The sequence below is a fragment of the Ovis aries genome, chromosome 22, assembly GCF_016772045.2.
Source record: "Ovis aries strain OAR_USU_Benz2616 breed Rambouillet chromosome 22, ARS-UI_Ramb_v3.0, whole genome shotgun sequence".
Taxonomy (NCBI): Eukaryota; Metazoa; Chordata; class Mammalia; order Artiodactyla; family Bovidae; genus Ovis; species Ovis aries.
The window spans coordinates 43,011,792-43,031,885 of NC_056075.1; the positions used below are offsets into that span (position 1 = coordinate 43,011,792).

Here is a 20,094-nt window from a genome sequence, read left to right on the forward strand (position 1 = left end):
ATCATGAATTTCTACTTATTTTTAGTTGCCAATGTGAAGTTTTTCTTTGACCCATTGCTTAGAAGTTTCTTTTTTTTCAATTTTCTAAATACTTAAGAGTTCTTTTCACACTGTCTGCTAGTTTTATTGTATGGTGGTGAAAGAATCATGGTCTGCCTGTCTCTCATTTTCTGAACTTTGCTGAGGTTTCCTTTATAGCCCAGAGTGCCACCAATTTTTGAAAATGCACCGGGGATTATTCAGAACAATAAATATTCCTCCTTCTTGTAGAATTCTTAGTTTCCTATGTCAAGGCTGCTAATTGCTATTCAAATCTCTATCTTTGCTGATTTGTTATCTATCTCAGGGGGTTTCCTTGGTGGCTCAGACAGTAAGGAATCCACCTGCAGGAGACCTGGGTTTGTTCCCTGGCTTGGGAAGATTCTCTCGTAGAAGGGAATGGCTACCCACTCTGGTGTTTTTGCCTAGATAATCCGATGGACAGCGGAGTCTGATGGGCTAGAGTCCACCGGGTCACAAAGAATCGAACATGGCTGAAGGGACAACACTTTGATCATCACTTTATCTATCCCACCTGTCCATAATTGAGAAAGATACTGGTGATGGCAGGGTTGTGTAATTCTCTCTGTGTTTCTAAAGAACAAGCTCAAAAACTAAATTCTGATCTTAACACAAAGACTGAAATTCATGGACTTCCCAGAACTGTGCTAAAATAATTCTCTCTTAGCACCTCAAGGCTAAGAAAGCTGGCAACCATGCTCCAATTTTGGTCCAAGGGTTCCCAAATTATAACATCCCTTGAATCCTCAGCTTTGCCAGATGTCACTAGTATGTTAGCTTGAAAAACAAGAATTCTAGGATGGAATTAGGAAGTAAGAAAGGATTCAGAAGACCCAGAGGGTCCAAGTCCCTTATCCCCCATAAGCCGTCCTTGGGCATCCTAAGTACCATGCGGTACTGCTGTCTATCCCCATCATTTGCTTCTTGAGAGACCAGATGACACCATCCTGTGCAACGCTAAATGAGGCAACCAGGCTGGCCCTCCTCCAGGAAGTGGTACCCACGTGTGACGTGAGCTGAAGCTCTGAGAAAGAACCGGAGAGCTGCCCTCTATCTATCCATCCTTTCTCCCTTGATTCTGCAAGAAGAGAAGCCAATTAATAATTCTTTTTGAGACTGAAAATATGCTTGCCTAAAACACAGCATTCGCCAGCCTTCCCTTTGGTGCACTGATATCATGTTTTGACTAAATTCTGGCCAATAAGATTTAAACAAAAGTATTACGTAGGAATTCTAGGAATGCCTCTTAATGCCATTGACTTATCTGAGAGGAGGAATTTTTTTTAACCTTTTCTCTCCTTTTCCTCCAAAGGCATGACAAATTGCCATCTTGGACTATGATGACCCTGCGAATGAAAGTCCACCTGCTAACATGTGGAAGCAGAAAGACGACTTCTGGTTTCCTGATGATCACAGGGCTCCTATTTGCCTGGCCCTAAACCATCTCCTCCAGGGCTCTTTGTGTGAAAAGAGAAAAAAAAAAAAAAAGTCTCCCTCGTTGTTACTGTTGTTCAGTCGCTGTGTCATGTCTAACTCTTTGTGACTCCATGGACTGTAAGGTGCCCACCTTCCCTGTCCTTCACTGTCTCCCGGAGTTTGTTCAAATTCATGTCCATTGAGTCAGTGATGCCATCCAACTATCTCATCCTTTGTTGACCCTTCTCTTCCTGCCCTTAATCTTCACCAGCATCAGGGTCTTTCCCAACATGTTGGCTCTCTGCATCAGGTGGCCAAAGTATTGGAGATTCAGCTTCAGCATTACTCCTTCCAATAAATATTTAGGGTCAGTTTCCTATAAGATTGACTGGTTTGATCTCCTTGTTGTCCAAGGGACTCTCAAGAGTCTTCTCCAGTGCCACAGTTTGAAAGCATCAGTTCTTCGGCACTCAGCTTTATTTATGGTCCAGTTCTCACATGTGTACATGACTGCTGGAAAAGCCACAGGTTTGACTAGATGGACCTCTGTCGGCAAAGTGATGTCTCTGCTTTTTAATATGCTGTCTAGGTTTGTCATAGCTTTTCTTCCAAGGAGCAAGTCTTTTAATTTCATGGCTGCAGTCACAATCAGCAATGATTTTGGAGTCTAAGAAAATAAACTCTGTCACTGTTTCCACTTTTTCCCCACCTAATCACCATGAAGTGATGCCATGATCTTCAGTTCAGTTCACTTCAGTCACTCAGTTGTGTCCAACTCTTTGCGACCGTGGACTGCAGCACGCCAGGCCTCCTTGTCCATCACCAACTCCCGGAGTTTACTTAAACTCATGTCCATTGAGTCAGTGATGCCATCCAACCATCTCATCCTCTGTCATCCCCTTCTCCTCCCATCTTCAATCCTTCCCAGCATCAGGGTCTTTTCCAGTGAGTCAGTTCTTTGCATCAGGTGGCCAAAATATTGGCGTTTCAGCTTCATCATCAGTTCTTCCAATGAATATTCAGGACTGATTTCCTTTAGGATGGACTGGCCGTGATCTCAGTGCTTTGAATTTGAGTTTTAAGCCAGCTTTTTCACTTTCCTCTTTCACCTTCATCAAGAGGCTGTTTAGTTCCTCTTCATTTTCTGTCATTAGAGTGGTATAGTCTGTGTATCTGAGGTTGTTGATATTTCTACCTCTTTAAGCCACTTTTACTGTTGGTATAGCCAAACCTAACACTCACGTATACAGCAATCAATGCAGACCTTTTTAAAGAGCATATAGGGCCAAAGACTAAGGGTATAAGAGAATTTACAGTGAGCGGAGGAGACAATAAGAGGCATGGGAAATTTTGTGAAGATTATTTATTTTACAAGACACTTTTTGCTAAGACCTAACTAGATCTAAGAAACGTGGGGGAAATATTTCCCATCCAATTGCATTTTTCTTTCCAAAGAAGCACCATGAGTAATAAATCCATAGGGACTCATGAAGTAAAAATAAGATCTCTCAAGCAATCAGTGAGGTCTGAGGACAATGTCACTGAAATTTCACAGCACTGTCAAATGTAAGGGTAATAATGACATTAATGAATATGCGCGATTTAGGTGAAGGGGTTTTTTTTTTGGAAGTACTGCAAAGAAATCTAATTAAATGATTTCTCTTCTGGGAAGAATCTCCTCACATTTCAATTTAATAGGTAGTTATTATCTAGCACATTTCCCTAGTTTTGGAGAAGACCTGAAAGGAAAAAAGTGATTTTGTCTTGTTCTTAAATGTTACATCCTCGGCCAGTAGCAGTGGGTGTTTACTTTGGCCTCCTCTGCTTTGCAGATTATGGGGTATTTTTACTCACCGTGGCATTTTCAGACAGAAACCACTCGGGGATGGCGATATAGTGATTGGGAACTTTCCTTGGGACGTTCTGTCGGTCCTCTGCCTCCCACAGCAGCGTGTTTAAGTCAGGAAAGTTGTTGTTGATGTCAATCCCGTCATGGGTCCAACGGCCCAGGGACCAGCCTCCCAGCTCGGAACCCTGGGAGACAATTCAGAACGTGAGGGACCCACAGACCTCTGGACCCTCCTGTCTCCCACACACAAGGCCGCTCCATGTTGGTCTCCATCTGGGGTGTGCCTCGAAGCCTCCAAACACCCTCTGACACAAAGATGACATCCAAGGGAGACTATTTGGCTAATAGTCTGTTACTGTTCGGTGGGTGAAGGATAATGTAGTCATTATTATTATTATTCCCACTCTGAAGGGGGAAGGTACAGAGTCATCCTGCCACAGAGCCGTCCTCAGGAAAGGGGGCCTCTCCTGCCTCCCCTGCCTTCACCTCTTCTGCACTGGTTGAATGAAACTCCAAGTAATAATAAGTTTAAGACTCAAAAATCAAGAGCCGCCACATTATGTCCACTGCAGTTCTGGCTCACGATTCAGCAACACAAATCTCTAACCAACTATTTGCACCAATAAACACAAGCAAAAACCTGTAAATCTGCATTTGATGGGCACCATTGTTTGAAGTATAGTTTGCCATTTTATTCCCAGATACTGTGATATATAATTATGAATACACAATACATTATACTAATTGTAATCTCTACATAATTCTATACATATATATATTCCATATAGAACTATAACCTATAAATTCTATATTATCGGAACATAAAACATAAACCATGTATCAAGATAATAAAAACAGCTGTCCTCAGAAAACTGATGAGAGGATTTATAGGTAATTATCAAGGTTAAAATATGCGTTGATTAAGTATTCAATCAATGTTACGTGTTATTATTATTCTATTAGCCCCATTGTATATGTAACAATATTATCTTTCTCATCCTTTTCTTCAGTCTGTTAGTGTGTCCACTTCCCAGGGTCCCCATAATTCTCAATTATGCATCTTTATAATTATGCAACTCATCTTTCATAAACCTCTGGGTTCCCCCGTCTCAGCAGAAAGACACTGAAAAAGAAAGCTAGTGATGTGGAATTTAGGTCAACTCAGTGCATCGTGCGTGTGTGTGCAGGGGGCGGGGGCGGCTGCTGTGCTGGGGGAGGGAGGCCGTCCATTACCCCCTCGTAGGCCTTCTCGTAGCCGTCGGGGTTCAGGGAGGGAAGTATGTGGATCCGGGTCTCCTCCACCAGGCGGACGATGCGCAAGTTCCCGGCCAAGTACTCCTGGCACAGAAACTGCATCAGCAAAAGCATCAGCTCCCGGCCCAGCACCTCGTTGCCATGGGCCCCGGCGATGTAGTGGAACTCGGGCTCACCTTTACTCAAAGATGGGAAAAAACAGACAATCATATCGGATGCTAACAGCAAAACAATCCTCAGCACATCGTATTAGGAAAGAAATCTCTGAATAACAGAAACGTACAATTTTATCTCTTCTTGCACATCAACTGAAGCTATATCAGTACAATTTTTATTAGCTCCCAGATAGGTATATGAGAAAATGTGTAAAAACAACCTTAGATGGTAACAGCCACAAAGCAAGACTGTTTATTCTTATTTGGCAAGAATAGGTAAAATAACACAGGGTTTATGGTTTAAGAGTTACAAATTAAACACAAATCATAGCAATTATTTGGGGAGGTAATTCTTTTTCTTAAAAGGACTTTGTATTTAGTTTTATAAAGATATGGAGATGAATAAAGGCAAGCAGAAAATAGTATCATGGGAAGTTAGCAATGACTCAGTTTTGTAAAGGGAGCTGTCTTTACCCTTGTGCTTTTCAAAGCTCAGCTCTTCCCTGTTGGATTTATCAGTGCTGGGCATGAGCTGATAGCACTTCTGCCTCCCTCGCTAGCCAAGCTACTGCTTTTGAGGAAATGTGACTTTACCCACAGATAAAGCCCTCACCCTTTAAAAGACATTCCTGAGGGAAACTCCCAGAATACTGATGAACATTCAGGTCAAGAGAATCAGACAAATCTCTACATTTAAATTCCAGTGGATCTAAAGGGCTCACAATTTTAGCAAAAAGAAAAATCTTTCACCCATCCGCACCCCGACCCTGCATCCCCTAACCTATAGGAGAACACAGGTTTGGGAGTGATTAAATGAGAAGTGGCTAAAAACAGGAAATGCTTGAAAATAGGATGGAAATTTAAAAGAAGATGAAGGGAACCACCTCTAACTCCAACCCATAATGACCAGGGAGTCTAGAATTTTCTCCAGAAAAAGGAGTTTGTTTTAAGCATCTCAGCCATTTTCCTTTTTGGTTAGTGTGACTGGTCTCAGAGAAGAACAGAATTAAGTGTGGTCCATTTGGAGAAAAGTAGGGTACTTCCAGCTTAAATAATTTGACAGCCTACCTCATACAATGTGGGGTGAAAAAGTGTTAGTTGCTCAGCTGTGTCTGACTCTGTGCGACCCCGTGGACTGTAACGTACCAGGCTCCTCGATTCTCTAGGCAGAATACTGGAGTGGGTTGTCACTCCCTTCTCCAGAGAATCTTCCCGACCCAGGGATCTAACCCAGGTCTCCTGCATTGCAGGTAGATTCTTTATAGCCTAAGCCATGAGGTAAGTCCCAAAGTGAAAGTGTTAGTCACTCAGTCATGTCTGACTCTTTGCGACCCCATGGACTGTAGCGTCCCCGGCTCCTCTGTCCATGGAACTCTCCAGGCAAGAGTATACTACACAGAACCAATGTTGGCAGAAGCTGTCTGCGAGAGTGTGTACACGGCCAGCTCCTGCCCTGCTTCGTGCATGTTCTCAGAGTGATCTCTGCCTCGCTCTTTAAGAAAGCACTGGACACGGAGGGCCAGGGCACTGCGCATGGGCAGCCTTACCGACTTCGTGCTCCCCGGGGTGGTCGGAGATCTCCACGGCATACAGCTTCAGGCCCTGGTGGCTCTTGCCAATGTTATAAATCCTTGTGATGTTGGGGCACATTTCATTCACAACCTTCATCAACTGCAAAATAAGATGGATTTACGGCTCTGAGCCACGATGGCCGTGCACTGTAGCGGGCATAGCTCTCAAGGAGACAGCCCCCTCCCATGGCCCCCTGCACACTCCCACCCTCCCATACACCCGAGTTCTCGCCCTTCCTGGAAGGTTCCCCTTCTCCTCCCCCTGCCCTATCTCCCAGCACCTCTGGCTTGTGTTTATCACCTCCCTGGGTGGTGGTATCACCTCCCTTGGTGGCTTTATTACCTAAGGACAGCCTTTTCTCTCTATGGTGGTGGTGGTGGTTTAGTCCCTAAGTCGTGTCTGACTCTTTTCAACCCCATGGACTATAACCTGCCAGGCTCCTCTGTCCAAGGATTTCCCAGGCCAGAATACTGGAGTGGGCAGCCATAGACTTGCCTAAAGTGGTGAAGTGAAGTCGCTCAGTCATGTCCAACTCTTCGAGGCCCCATGAACTGTAGCCCACCAGTCTCCTCCATTCATGGGATGTTCTAGGCAAGAGTACTGGAGTGGGTTGCCATTTCCTTCTCCAGGGGATCTTCCTGACCCAGGGATTGAACCTGGGTCTCCTGCACTGCGGGCAGACGCTTTACTGTCTGAGCCACCAGGGAATCCCTTGCCTACATAAGTATTTATTACTGAGCATCATGCTGTCTTATACTTTAATGAGCGTTTGTGACGTCAGGCTGCTCTGCCCTCCTGGAGCCCACTGCGCAGCAGCAGATAGAGTCGGACGGAGTCGGTGCCAAGTAAGGGGCATGAAGTAATGGGAGCCATGCCGTGAGAGGGTGGGGGACACAGACTTCCAAGGAAAAGTCAAATACATACATGCCATTTCCTGAATTTTGCTTTGATAGTTGAGCTCATCAGACAAGCTTCCAGAGGAGGTGATGAGGGTCTGCTAATGACAGGGGCAAAGGACAGAGACACACCCACCAGAGGCTGCGGTGCCTCCATCTCTGAGCGGGTACCTGTGGGTGAGCTGGTAAGTCACCTCGACTCTCTCTGTGTGAAACCCCTATGCCATCCCCAAGGGAAAGAAGCTCTGATTCAAAGGACATTCCTGCCAGGCACCAGACCAGCCACACTTCCCCATGGTGGCATCAGGAGGATACACGAGTTTTACAGACCAAGAGCGAAGCTCGGGTACCATGCAAGCTGTGAGTGAGGGCATCCCAGCCTGGGTGTGTGCCCACCAGGGAGAGCTCCATCCTTGTTCAAGCCGAGCAGGAGCTGGGCTAACGATGATACAGCAAGGGCTCACAGAGGGGCAGCGTGGGCCTGGACGCGCTCGATGCACCTTTCAAATCATTCCTATCAGCCAAACAATCTATAAAGTGTCCTGATAAATTGTACATAGACAAGTCTGCTGCAAACATTATAGTAGGTTGAAAGCTACGAGAACTGGAAAAATGGTATCAGGTAGAACTTTTACTGGAGTGCATGACATCACACCAGTTTGCCTTTTCTGCATTCTGCGATTTCTTTGCAATTCTTGCAATTTCTTTGCATTTCTTGCCTTTCTTGCATTCTGCACTGATGTGTGGAGGGCAATCACGGGTCACTGCGGGGCGGGGGGCAGGGGCATCACTAAAGGAACAGATGATTCACTGCCGCTGGAGCTTGGCTCTCATGACACAACTACGAGGTGTCACAACTGCAGCCCTGGTCAGGCATTCAAGGCCTAGTTTTCTCACCACTCCTGCGAGGGGGAAACATACTTTGATTTATGATAACTCACTTTGTGTTTTAATATCTAGGTGAGAGAAGAGAAAGACGACTGTAAAGGACTCTTGTCCAACCATAGGAGAGACGGAAACCCACCATCCATGGAGAAACCACATGTAAGCAAGGTTGATCTAGCTTCACATGTCTCACTATGAGGAATACATAGTGCAGGGCTGAACTGGAGCCACAGAGGATAGGCACCAAGTTTTACTAAGAGACTCAGTATTGATGTCATTAGTCACAGCAAGTTCTGTTTCTCTACTGAGTCTTATCATGACAAACACCAGTGAAGTAGACAATTGAAGTAGGTAATCAAAGGGGCTTGAACCCATTCTACAGATATGGAGACTGAGGCTCAGAGAGACCATTGAGGGGTTTGCCCGAGGTCACCCATCTAGAACCAGGTGGAGCCAGGGCTTTGGACTCGGGGGTCCGTATCTGTCCACGTTGTCATTGTTGTTGTTGTTTGGTCGCTCGGTCATGTCCAACTCTTTGTGACCCCTTGCACTGCAGCATGCCAGGCTTCCCTGTTCTCCACCATCTTCTGGAGTTTGCTTAAACTTATGTCCATTGAAGTTGGTGATGCCATCCAACCATCTTGTACTCTGTCATCCCCTTCTCCTCCTGCCTTCAATCTTTCCCAGCATCATCTTTTCCAGTGAGTTGGCTCTTCACATCAGGCCAATATACCGGAGCTTCAGCTTTAGCATCCATCAGTCCTTCAAATGAGTATTCAGGGTTGATTTCTTTTAGGATTGACTGGCTGGATCTCCTTGCAGTCCAAAGGTCTCTCAAAAGTCTTCTCCAACACCACAGTTCAAAAGCATCAATTCTTCGGCGTTCAGCCTTCTTCATGGTCCAACTCTCACATCCATACATGACTACCGGAAAAACCACAGCTTTGACCACATGGATTTTTGTTGGCAAAGTAATGTCTCTTCTTTTTAATACATTGTCTAGGTTTGCCATTGCTTTTCTTCCAAGAAGCAAGCATATTTTAATGTCATGGCTGCGGTCACCATCCCCAGTGATTCTGGAGCCCAAATAAATAAAGTCTGTCACTGTTTCCATTGTTTCCCCATCTATTTGCCATAAAGTGATGGGACCAGAAGCCATGATCTTTTTGAATGTTGAGTTTAAGCCAGCTTTTTCATTCTCCTCTTTCACCTTCATCAAGAGGCTCTTCAGTTCCTCTTTGCTTTCTGCCATAAGGGTGGTGTCATCTTCATATCTGAGGTTATTAATATTTCTCCTAGCAATCTTGATTCCAGTTTGTGCTTCATCCAGTCCAGCATGATGTACTCTGCATGTACGTTAAATAAGCAGGGAGACAATATACTCCTTTCCTGATTTGGAACCAGTCTGTTGTTCCACGTCTGGTTCTAACTGTTGCTTCTTGACCTGCATACAGGTTTCTCAGGAGACAGGTCAGGTGGTCTGGTATTCCCATCTCTTTAAGAATGTTCCACAGTTTATTGTGATCCACACAGTCAAAGTTTTTAGCATAGTCAATGAAGCAGAAGTAGATGTTTTTCTGGAATTCTCTCGCTTTTTCTATGATCTATCAGATGTTGGCACTTTGATCTCTGGTTCTCGTCTTTTCTAAATCCAGCTTGAACGTCTGGAAGTTCTTGGTTCATGTACTGCTGAGGCCTAGCTGGGAAGATGTTGAGCATTACTTTGCCAGCACTCTGTCCATGAAGGAGCAGTAAAGCAATCAAAATCAATTCCGCCATCTCTTTTGTCTGTTTTACATGGAACCGTTCTGGAGGTTGGCCTCGGCACAAGCACTATCCGATTGGGTCTCGCATGCTTGTCCCTGCTGACCGCACAGTCATTCTCCGCTACCAGTGTGGGCCTCCCCAAATCCTGGTCAGCTGGTGGTCCCCTGTCTTGCATTCAGATCAATGACCAGTTCTGCAGACACAGAGCCACTCGGCTCATCCTTAACTAGGTGATCAGCACCTAGTTAACACACCTAGTTACAGAGCCTGGCTGCCGTTTAATGCCTACCCTCCTTCCCCTTTCAAAGAGCTGCCTGAGAACTGGGCCACCCTGTGCTGGAAATCTCCACCTTGACATTGAAAAAAAAAAAAAAAAAGACAAATGGCATATTCCCTAGGATGAGCAGTCAGCCAGGGACACAGCATCTCGGGACGGGATGACTCTCAACCATGAGTCATCAGAGTCACCTCTTCATCCTCCACACACCACTGCAGTATTTTTATACCAGTCAGGGTTTCCTCTCAGTGTTTTGATATCACAAGTATCTTTCTACACACAGGAAAGAGAATACGGGCATTTGGAGACTCCCTTTAGGAAGCATGAGTGAAAGTTGCTCAGTCGTGTCTGACTCTGTGCAACCCCATGGACTGTAGCCCATCAGGCTCCTCTGTCCATGGGATTCTCCAGGCAAGAATGCAAGAGTGGGTTGCCATTTCCTTCTCTAGGGGATCTTCCCAACTCAGGGATCAAACCCAGCTCTCCTGCATTGCAGGCAGATTCGTCACCATCTGAGCCACTAAGCCTGGTGGGCCCCTGCAATGCGGGGAAATGTTTCTCTGGGGGCCACAGGCACCATCTAAGACTCAGCTGGTGATCCATCTTACTTATTCCTGAAAACAGTCAAAAAGGACATTCTGGAGTTTGAGTCTTACTGGTAAATGTTTGGGTCTTGAAGTTTAAAGTGAGAGGAAGAGACAGAATTTTCTTGATGGCCTTAAAAGCATGCATCCTCAACAAGGGTGACATCATTCTAAAGGAAGTGAAAATTGATTCTCCAGGGGCTAAAAATCTTAGCTCTTACAAGCTTTATGATCCTCCAAAGTGCAACCTTACCCAACAAAATCTTATTCCTTAGTTTTTAATATAATGGGTAATTAGGAAAAGTGTCTAGAAAGGGCCAGTAGGGAAACATTATCCTCGAGGGAAGTGGGTTTTGTAAGATGTTCAGCATCCTCAAGATTCTGTTTCCTCATCTCTGAATAAATCATATCCTGGGAGCTGCTGAATCCCCCCGTCTCTGTTGCTTCCTTCTTGTCCTGAAGGAGACAGAACAGCGAGCCCCTTTCCTGGTAATTCAGTTTCTAGGGATACATGGGAGGAAATTTTCATAAAGAGAGGTAAGTTACATGCATGATGACACTGGTTGTAGCTGTTTCATCCTCTCTTGCTATTCATTACAAGTGGGTGCTATCCCGAAGCTCCAGAGCAGGAAGGTAGCTGAGAAAACTCTGATTCATCCTGGAGCATTTCACTGACAATCACGAAGCCAGCAGGAGCCGTGGCTAATGATCCAACGTGACGTGAGACAATCTGGGCAAAGCGGCTAACCATACTCCGATCAAAATCGCGTGAATTCTGTGAGCATAGAAATGCAAACCCTGGAGAGAAATGGAGTGGGGATGGAAGCCATGGGTTCATGGAGGACTAACCTTGAGACTTTTGGTTTGCATTTGATATGGATCCAATGTTGTTTATCCAATGGATTAAAAAATAAAGAAAGAAGTGAGAAGAGAAAAAGTCCTCTTCTATCATCTTAACTCATTTGCTGTGTCCGGATCAAGTGAAAAGGAATTCCAGAGGGAGGAATTCCAGAGAGAGCCAATGTAGGAGGTGTCCCATGGGCGCAAAGCTGGGCTGGTCTGCGTCTGCAAACCTGTGGTCCTGCCCTGGCTTGCTGCCACCATCGCCACCCCCATGGTCAAGAGCTCAGCAGTCCCACAGCCTGCTGCCCAGGACCATCCTTAGCTGCCCTGGAAATCAGAACCAAAAGAGAGCTGGTGGGGTGCCAACCCTCCCACCTCCATGGTCCTGCTCCCCTGTCCTTGCTGCTGGGATCCACCTGCCTCCTTCTGTCCATGCAGACACAGAGATGATTAAGCAATTATAAATGGTTACATGAGGTGTGAGGTCTTTTCAGTGTTCAGAGCAATTAACTCACTCTGCCCCACAGTATCAGTGTTCACGTGACTGCCTCCAGCCTCCTCGCTCCCCTCTCCCCTCCCCTCCCAAGCCCCCGGGGGGCTCCCTTTCGGGGAGCACAGTGTCTTATAGGCCAGTGCTCCAGAAAGAATTCCCCCACGAGTCGCTCACATTCTCATGATTTTCCCCTCCAAAGCAACAGCTGTTCTGTCTTCTCTTTTCACTCCCTGCTCCCGCGTCTGCTTCTCATTTTTATGTTTTTTGCAAATGTCTCTCTCAATACTAGGATAAACTAACATTGTCCCCCCGCTTGAAGTAGAAAGATTTCTGCAGGCGTTTAGCAGTCTCCCTACAGTATCGCTGAAAGTGCTGGCTTCTCTCTCATCCCCAAGTGCCAGGAATCCAAATGGCAAGCCGCTTCTGGCCTGAACACTTCGGGATTGATAGATGCCACCCTCCCCCCAGGACAGTTTCCAATTGCGGGGTCTGGGAACCTCGGAGTGGTCACCCGCTGTCCCCTGTAGGGGTCGGTTGCCTTCCCAGGTTCCTCTTAGCTCTGATATCTACCAAATGATGGGGACCAGAGTCCCTCAGGGTAAGGAAGCACATCCATTAGCTCTTTCATATGAGAAGAGCCCTCATTCTCCATGTGGGACGACTGTTTAAAGATACCAGACTCTCTGTGCAGTGAGCTCATTTTACAATGCATTTAGATAGGTTACCTTTGACATTAACTGTACCAGCTGAGTTGATATTTGCCTAATTTCTGGGCGCAAAGATGTCCTGAGATACTGAGCAAAGCTGAGTCAACACACAAATGCTTCATAAAACGGAAGGTTGAGCAGAGTCACATCAACACCCGAAGACGGAGAGCGGCAGGGATGACTCAGACTCAAGTCCGAGCATATTAGCCTCGCTTCTGCAGAGCCAGACAGCAAGACAATCTCCTTAGCATGTCCCACCTCCACATCTGTGCCGACAGGTATCTGGAAGCTGTGTGTGAGGATCTCAGATTAAATGACATCAGGACGAACACGGGTTTGTTGATTCCCTGTGTTGAGGCAGAGGGCCCATGTGGCACAGCCTAATTGCTCCGACCTCAGGGATGGTCTTGCCTGGAAAATCCCATGGGTGGAGGAGCCTAGTAGGCTGCAGTCCATGGGGTCACGACCAGTCGGACATGACTGAGAGACTTCACTTTCACTTTTCACTTTCATGCATTGGAGAAGGAAATGGCAACCCACTCCAGTGTTCTGGCCTGGAGAATCCCAGGAATGGGGGAGCCTAGCGGGCTGCCGTCTATGGGGTCACACAGAGTCGGACACGACTGAAGCGACTTAGCAGCAGCAGCAGAAGGGAAGTCTTTGGCCCTCGTGCGGAGGCTGGCTCCCTCCCTTGGCACCTCTGAGCCCTCGCTTTGAGCCATGCTCTCTTGGTCTTTGCTGAACACTTGTTGCTCAGACACCTTTGTGAGTCTATTTCTCTGCTCCCTTTCGGCAGATTCTTCGAAATCTAAGCACTTCTCCACTTGCCAGCACTTCCCTGGGCTTTCTAGCACGAGGCTGGGGGCATGCCGAACAGGGGTTTCAGACAAAGCATTACAGCTCTGGGCTGCTGTTTCAGCCCCGCCTACTAAATGCTTGGTCCACTCCCCCTTCCACACCCAGTGTGCAAATGCTGGCAACAGCTCAGGAGTACCTGGTTTCTTTCTCTCTTATTTTGTTTCTAATTATTGTAGAGATGTTTATTTTTTAAATTACTTTTCTTTTTTTGTAATTTTTATTTTTAGCTGGAGGATAATTGCTCTACGATGCTGTGTTGGTTTCTGCCGTACATCAACACAAATTAGCCACAGGTATACACATGTCCCATTCCTCTTGAAACTCCCTCCCACCTCCCACAACATCCCATCCCTCCAGGCTGTCACGGAGCACCAGGCTGGGCTTCCTGCACGATACAGCAACTTCCCACCACCTGTCTATTTCATACACGGTAATGTATATATTCCAAGGCTACTCTCTCAATTTGTCCCACCCTCTTCTTCTCCACTGTGTCTGTAAGTCTGTTCTCTATTGAGTCTCTATTCCTGCCCTGCAAATAGGTTCATCAGTATCACTTTTCCTAGATCCCATATATATTTATCATATAGTGTATGATATTTGCTTTCCTCTCTCTGACTTACTTCTGGAGTACCTGGTTTCTGTATTTATGTCTGAGGACAATCTCCTCTGTAATGTCTTTTCCTCCTAACATTACTAAAGCACTAACAGTCATCAAGGTATCAACCAGCTGTTCTGAAACCTCCCTGTATATTAGAATCGCAAGCACAGCCTTCATTAAAACTTTAGATCCCCAGTCCCTTTTCCTAAGGATTCTACTTCAATTGGCCTGAGGCAGGTTTCAAGTATAGGTATGTTTTCAGATTTCTTCTAGTGATTCTAATACTGAGAATCAGAGAATCAGAATAACAAGGGGATGTTATATATTCCCTCAGTGACTCAGTTTCGCCATCAGTAAGATAATAACAACAATGATCTTGCACTCCCAGGGCGGTCAGAGAGACTGACCAGGTTAACACATGTAAACTCCTAATGTAGGGAAACAGCTGTAGGTGCTGTGTGAGAGCTTCCTGCTGTTGCCATCACCAGTGTTGTTCTAGATCCTTCTTCTTCTTCCACGCTGCACATGACCAATGTCCTTGAATCAGTGGGCTCTCAAGCCCACGGTGATTCTTCAGAACTACAGTATCTTTTTAATTAAAGTATACTTGACTTACAATATCATGTTAGTTTTAGGAGTACAGCAAAGTGATTCATATAGATATAGATATAGATATAGATATAGATATATGCTGCTAAGTCACTTCAGTCGTGTCCGACTCTGTGCGACCCCATAGACAGCAGCCCACCAGGCTCCCCCACCCCTGGGATTCTCCAGGCAAGAACACTGGAGTGGGTTGCCATTTCCTTCTCCAATGCATGAAAGTGAAAAGTGAAAGGGAAGTTGCTCAGTTGTATCCAACTCTTAGCGACCCCATGGACTGCAGCCCACCAGGCTCCTCCGTCCATTGGATTTTCCAGGCAAGAGTACTGGAGTTGGGTGCCACTGCCTCCTCCGATACATATATATATATATATATACACACACACACACACACATATATTTATATATACACACACACACACACACACACATATATATATACACAATATATATGTTATTTTCCATTATAGATCATTACAGATACTGACTGTAACTCCCTGTGCCATCCGGTTAATCCTGTTGCTTATCTGTTTTACACACAGTAATTTGGATCTGCTCATGCCACTCTCCTAACGTATCCTTCCAACCCTCCCTTTCTCCCTTAGTAACCACAGTTTGTTCTCTATGTCTGTGAGTCTGTTTCTATTTTGCACATAAAATTGTTAGTGTTACTTTTTAGATTCCATATACAAGTGGTGTCATAACATTGGCCTTTCTCTGCCTGACTTACTTCAGTAAGGATAATTTTTTCTTAATTCATCCATGTTGCTGTAAATGGCAACGCTCTTTCTTTTTTTTACGGCTAATATTCCATTGTGTATATATATATATATACCACATCTTTTAAAGCCAATCACCTGTTGATGAACACGTGGCTATGAACATTGGGACACATGAATCTTTTCAAATTAAAATTTTCCTTTTCTTTGAATATATACCCAGGTATAGGATTGCTGGGTCATACGGTGTAGCTCTATTTTTAGTTTTTGAATGAAACTTCATACTCTTTTCTTGAGTGGCTGCACCACCTTTCCACCAACAGTGCAGGAGGAAGAGCTGCAGAAAGTTTGGGTTCGAATTCTGCTTCAATCGCCTGCTGGAGAGAGAGGCTTCCTCTGGGCACCCCCAACCCCAACAAGGCATTCTTAACCTCGAAACCACAAGATTAAGTGTGGCCTCAACAAACCACAAAAACACAAACGCCCATATGCTCCTGGGCACAGGACAGATTTCCCTCTGACAAACCAGAGTCTTACCTGGCGCATTGCCTTATAGTTGTGGTGCTTAAAATCTAGGTCATCGGTGGTGGTCATTTCATTCCGCCGGTGATAATAGTTATTCGGATCTAGGGACAGAAATACGGTTTTGAATTCATCCACATCATTCCTTTACTTATGGTGGCTCTGTTAGGGGCCTGATTCATGTGGGGACATAGTCCAACCTCCAGCTTCTAGCATTCACACAGAGGTGAAAAAGCCAAATTTCAAGAAGCATTTAAAAAGTCAGAACTAACCTAGTGGGGAAAGCACAGACCTGGAGCCAGAATGCCTGGGTTCCAATCTCTGCTCTTCTACTCATGAGCTGTGTGACCTTGGATAAGTCACTAGAGCAGTTTTTCCTTAGGGTTTTCACCCATAAACAGGGAACAGTGGTACCTCCCTCACGGATTCATTGTTAGTATTCGCTGTTCAGTCGCTCAGTCATGTCTGACTCCTTGTGACCCCACGGACTGCAGCATGCCAGGCTTCCCTGTCCTTTACCATCTCCCAGAGCTTGCCCAAACTCCTGTCCATTGAGTTGGTGATGCCATTGTTATTTTATCAACAATGTTAATAAGTTGCTATTAACAATTTATTATAATATATGCATTATATATATTAATAATATAAAATTGTTAGTATTTAGTGTCTGGCAAATTGTCACGCTAAATGAAGGAAGGGATAGTGAATGAATAAATGAATTCAAGAGTGAGCATCACAACTGCATGGAAATTTCTGGAAGTGTGGTGGACACTATCAGTTGCTCACCCAACATGCAGTCCGCTTCCATCCTTCCTAACAGGAGCCCTGTGTTGTTGGGAATCCCCGCTTCTCCACTTCTAGGAAACTGACTTCACACCTTCAGCTGCAGGAGTACGACAGGACTGGTCTAAGCCAATCAATCAGAGCACAGCACCCCTGGCCACTCTTACTAGTCTGGACTGAAGGGAAGACCTTTAATGGCACAGAGGAGAGAGTGAGAAGTGAACCTCAACAGTTACTGAGTGAACCAACCCTAGATCCCCATCAACCTCCCCTGGGACTTTCAGTCACGTGAGATAAAAAATTTCCTGAACTGCTAAGCCAGTGGGGGCTGGGCTTCTGTTGCTGAGGTCAAAGCACCCAAACAGGCATGATCAGGGTGCATTAACAGTGGTGACCTCTGGGGACTGGGGAGGAGACGTCCGTTCTTGACTTGACTCTCTTCTGTATAAACTGACTTCTTTCTTTAATTCTTATAAGCTGATACTGCTTATATAATTCCAAAAAACAAAGAACACTCAGAAGAAAGGAGGGAGGAGGGAGCAGGAAGAGCTAGAAGAAGGATAAGGGGGAAAGGACCATCCTGTGGGCCCTGAGGACTCCCTCCTGACCTGACAGAAAGTTGCGAGGTCTACAGAGCCTCAGCCAGGCTCACGACCTCCATCTCCATCTCCATGCAGCCAGGAATCCTGACCAGCTTAAGTCTCCTTGCAATGTAGAGAGCACGTGGTACTTTAGACAGGTCAACCTATGAACGCAGGAACTCAGGAACCATGTGAGCAAAGCTAGAACCATAGCAGGCGTCTGATCCAAGTGGTTCCAAGGACAATTTGCAGGTGGTGGCCGTGGCAGGTGATGGAAGGAGGATCACTTGCTCCCAGTGGGGTCAGGAGCACAGAGTCCCAATTTGTGCCACCAAACAAGGCCACAGACCAGCAACACCAGCTGCTTGCAAGATCCAGCCTACGCCTACTGAATCAGAATGCACGGTTTTAAAAAATCAAGAAGTTTGAGTGGCACCATGTCAAAGTACAGAGGACACTGCCAGCAATATCACACATGCTGAGGTCACCTGAGCCAGCTACCTGTCTGCATCCCACGGCCACAGGGTGTGACTGCCACGTGGACCCAGCCCTGGGGTTCCCTTAAAGGCTGGCAACAGGTTGAAAACCACACACAGACCCAAAGGCCAAAAAGGCGGCTTTTAATGATCACAAAAGGGTTTCCAGTAACACTATTAGAAGCAAATAATGTATGCAGAGGTAGGGGGAGGGGAGCAAGCTGATACTCTGTTCAGAAAAGAAGCTAAAGCAACTCAGGTTTAGCAAAGGCCCCCAGTTCTGTTCCAAGCTCTCTCCTTTGGGGAGGGCAGGCTGACTCCATTCTCTGGCAAGTCACCTGCCCTTTGACTTCCAAACCTGTCGGTTTCAAAGTCAAGGTAAAGCACAGTTTTCACATGACTTGACCCTGAATGTACCCACAAGCTGATTCCTAAGAGCTATTCACCACCCTCCAAGTCCCCAGAACCTCTTTCTAAAACTCTTCTTGCAATGCCCCTTTTGTCTTCAAACACAAGTTATGGCTTCAGGGTTCTTAAAAAGGACTGAAGGAAAGCTCAGAACTGTACATATGAAATATCTCCATGTTTGGTAACTTCCTTCCTTCCCTGAGACTAACCAATTTGTCTAAGGATGTTGATCCAAGTTCCAGAATTGTCTCGGAACCCTAGGTGAGCATTTTTCACAACTTTCCACCTTCTACCTTTTGTACAAATATTTCTTTACTTGTCCACTTATTCTGATTGGATGAAGTTTTACAGAGATCCTCTTAGGAGCTCAACACTGTAGGTAATAAGTAAGAACCAAACACAGCCGCCCCATCCTGGGGCCCAGAGTCTGCAGGCATGCCCTGTTATTCAGCCAAACCCACTGTCCTCTTTTTCCTTCTGTGGATAAAAGAATCCCTATCTCCTGTGCGGAATCTATCCCAGATGCTTCGGATGGAACAGCCTCACCCAACACTCACGGGGATGGGCATGTGACCCAGGTCCAGCCCCTGAAAATACACATGTTCTGGCCACAGCCACTGGCTCAGAGATGATCCCAGGATACAAGCTGAGCTCATAAGTTGATTTTCCCTCCAGAGTCATAGGAGGAGGGCCTCCTGCTGGTGTCAGCTCACATGGTGGATGAGTTTGGGTTGTTAGTGGCCAAGCTCCCCGCCTGCAAGCTGGTGTGGAGGGGAGCCCTGACTGCACCAAGAAGGCCCCGAGATTGTCGACCCTTTCTTGCCTGAAGCCAGAGTCACATCTACGTCTGAAACTTTTATTCCTGTGAACTAAAATTTTCCTTTTCTCCCCCTCCTCACTTCAGCGAATTTGAGTAGGACTTCCGACATTTGAAACAGAAGTCCTGATTCAGTCTGCGAGACCTTATTCTCACAGATGGTGCCTTGGGGAATCAGCCTCCTGCTTCCTTTCATGCGGCTGGCTTCATGCATCAGATGTACTGAAAACCAGCTTATCCCTTCTGGAACACCTTAGTTACGAGAATAAACTCACTCCAGAAGGGGATCGTGGAGTCTACCACCTCCTCCCCCCTTCACTTCTCTTACTCCACGACTCAAAATCCCGCTCCATCCCAACGGATCTACTCATTCAGCCTGTTTTGGGTTCAGTGATGTCCCCGCCCCAAAGACATATGTTGGAGTCCTGACCCCCAGGACCTTAGAACGGGACCTTATTTGAAGAGAGGGGTTTCACAGAGCTCATTGGGTATAAATGAGGGGCTTAGGGTGGGCCCCATTCCACTGGGACTGCGTCTATCCAAAGCGGAAAGGTGAGCACAGAGAGAAGCACTCGGGGAAATCATGTGATGACGCAGGGGGCAATGGGGGCAAGGCGCCCACAAGCTGAGGAGCGTCAGAATCAGACAGCAAACCACAGCAGCCCACGGGGGAGGCAGGAACAGACGCCACCACACGGCCTCTCAAATGATAACTCTGTTATCCAAAGCCATCCACTTTTTGGTACTGAGTTATGCCAGCTCTGGAAATGACTCCACACCCTGAACATCCCTGGCTCCTCAATGACGTGGACACATGCTCTTCTCCCAAATCCAGCACCAGCTCACTCCACAGGACGGTCATAATCACAGAAGAAACCCCATTAGTGGACATCCAAGGGAACACCCCAGCTCTTGGACCATTCCGCTCACCTGTTTGCTGCTCTAGGGGGCTGGGATCTTGCTTGATGGGA

General features: G+C 46.1%; 1 protein-coding gene across 2 annotated transcripts in view; it reads right to left on the reverse strand.

The window, feature by feature from the left end:
• The window catches only part of CPXM2 (carboxypeptidase X, M14 family member 2), a 135,754-nt gene that overhangs the window by 18,789 nt on the left and 96,871 nt on the right, over positions 1 to 20,094 (reverse strand). For both annotated transcript variants that reach the window (XM_060404573.1, XM_004020358.6), the window contains 4 exons: positions 16,074 to 16,162; positions 6,282 to 6,405; positions 4,559 to 4,755; positions 3,331 to 3,510 (listed from right to left, as the gene is read on the reverse strand). In XM_060404573.1, coding sequence (XP_060260556.1) covers positions 3,331 to 3,510; positions 4,559 to 4,755; positions 6,282 to 6,405; positions 16,074 to 16,162 — 590 coding nt within the window. The remainder of the gene's footprint in view (positions 1 to 3,330; positions 3,511 to 4,558; positions 4,756 to 6,281; positions 6,406 to 16,073; positions 16,163 to 20,094) is intronic.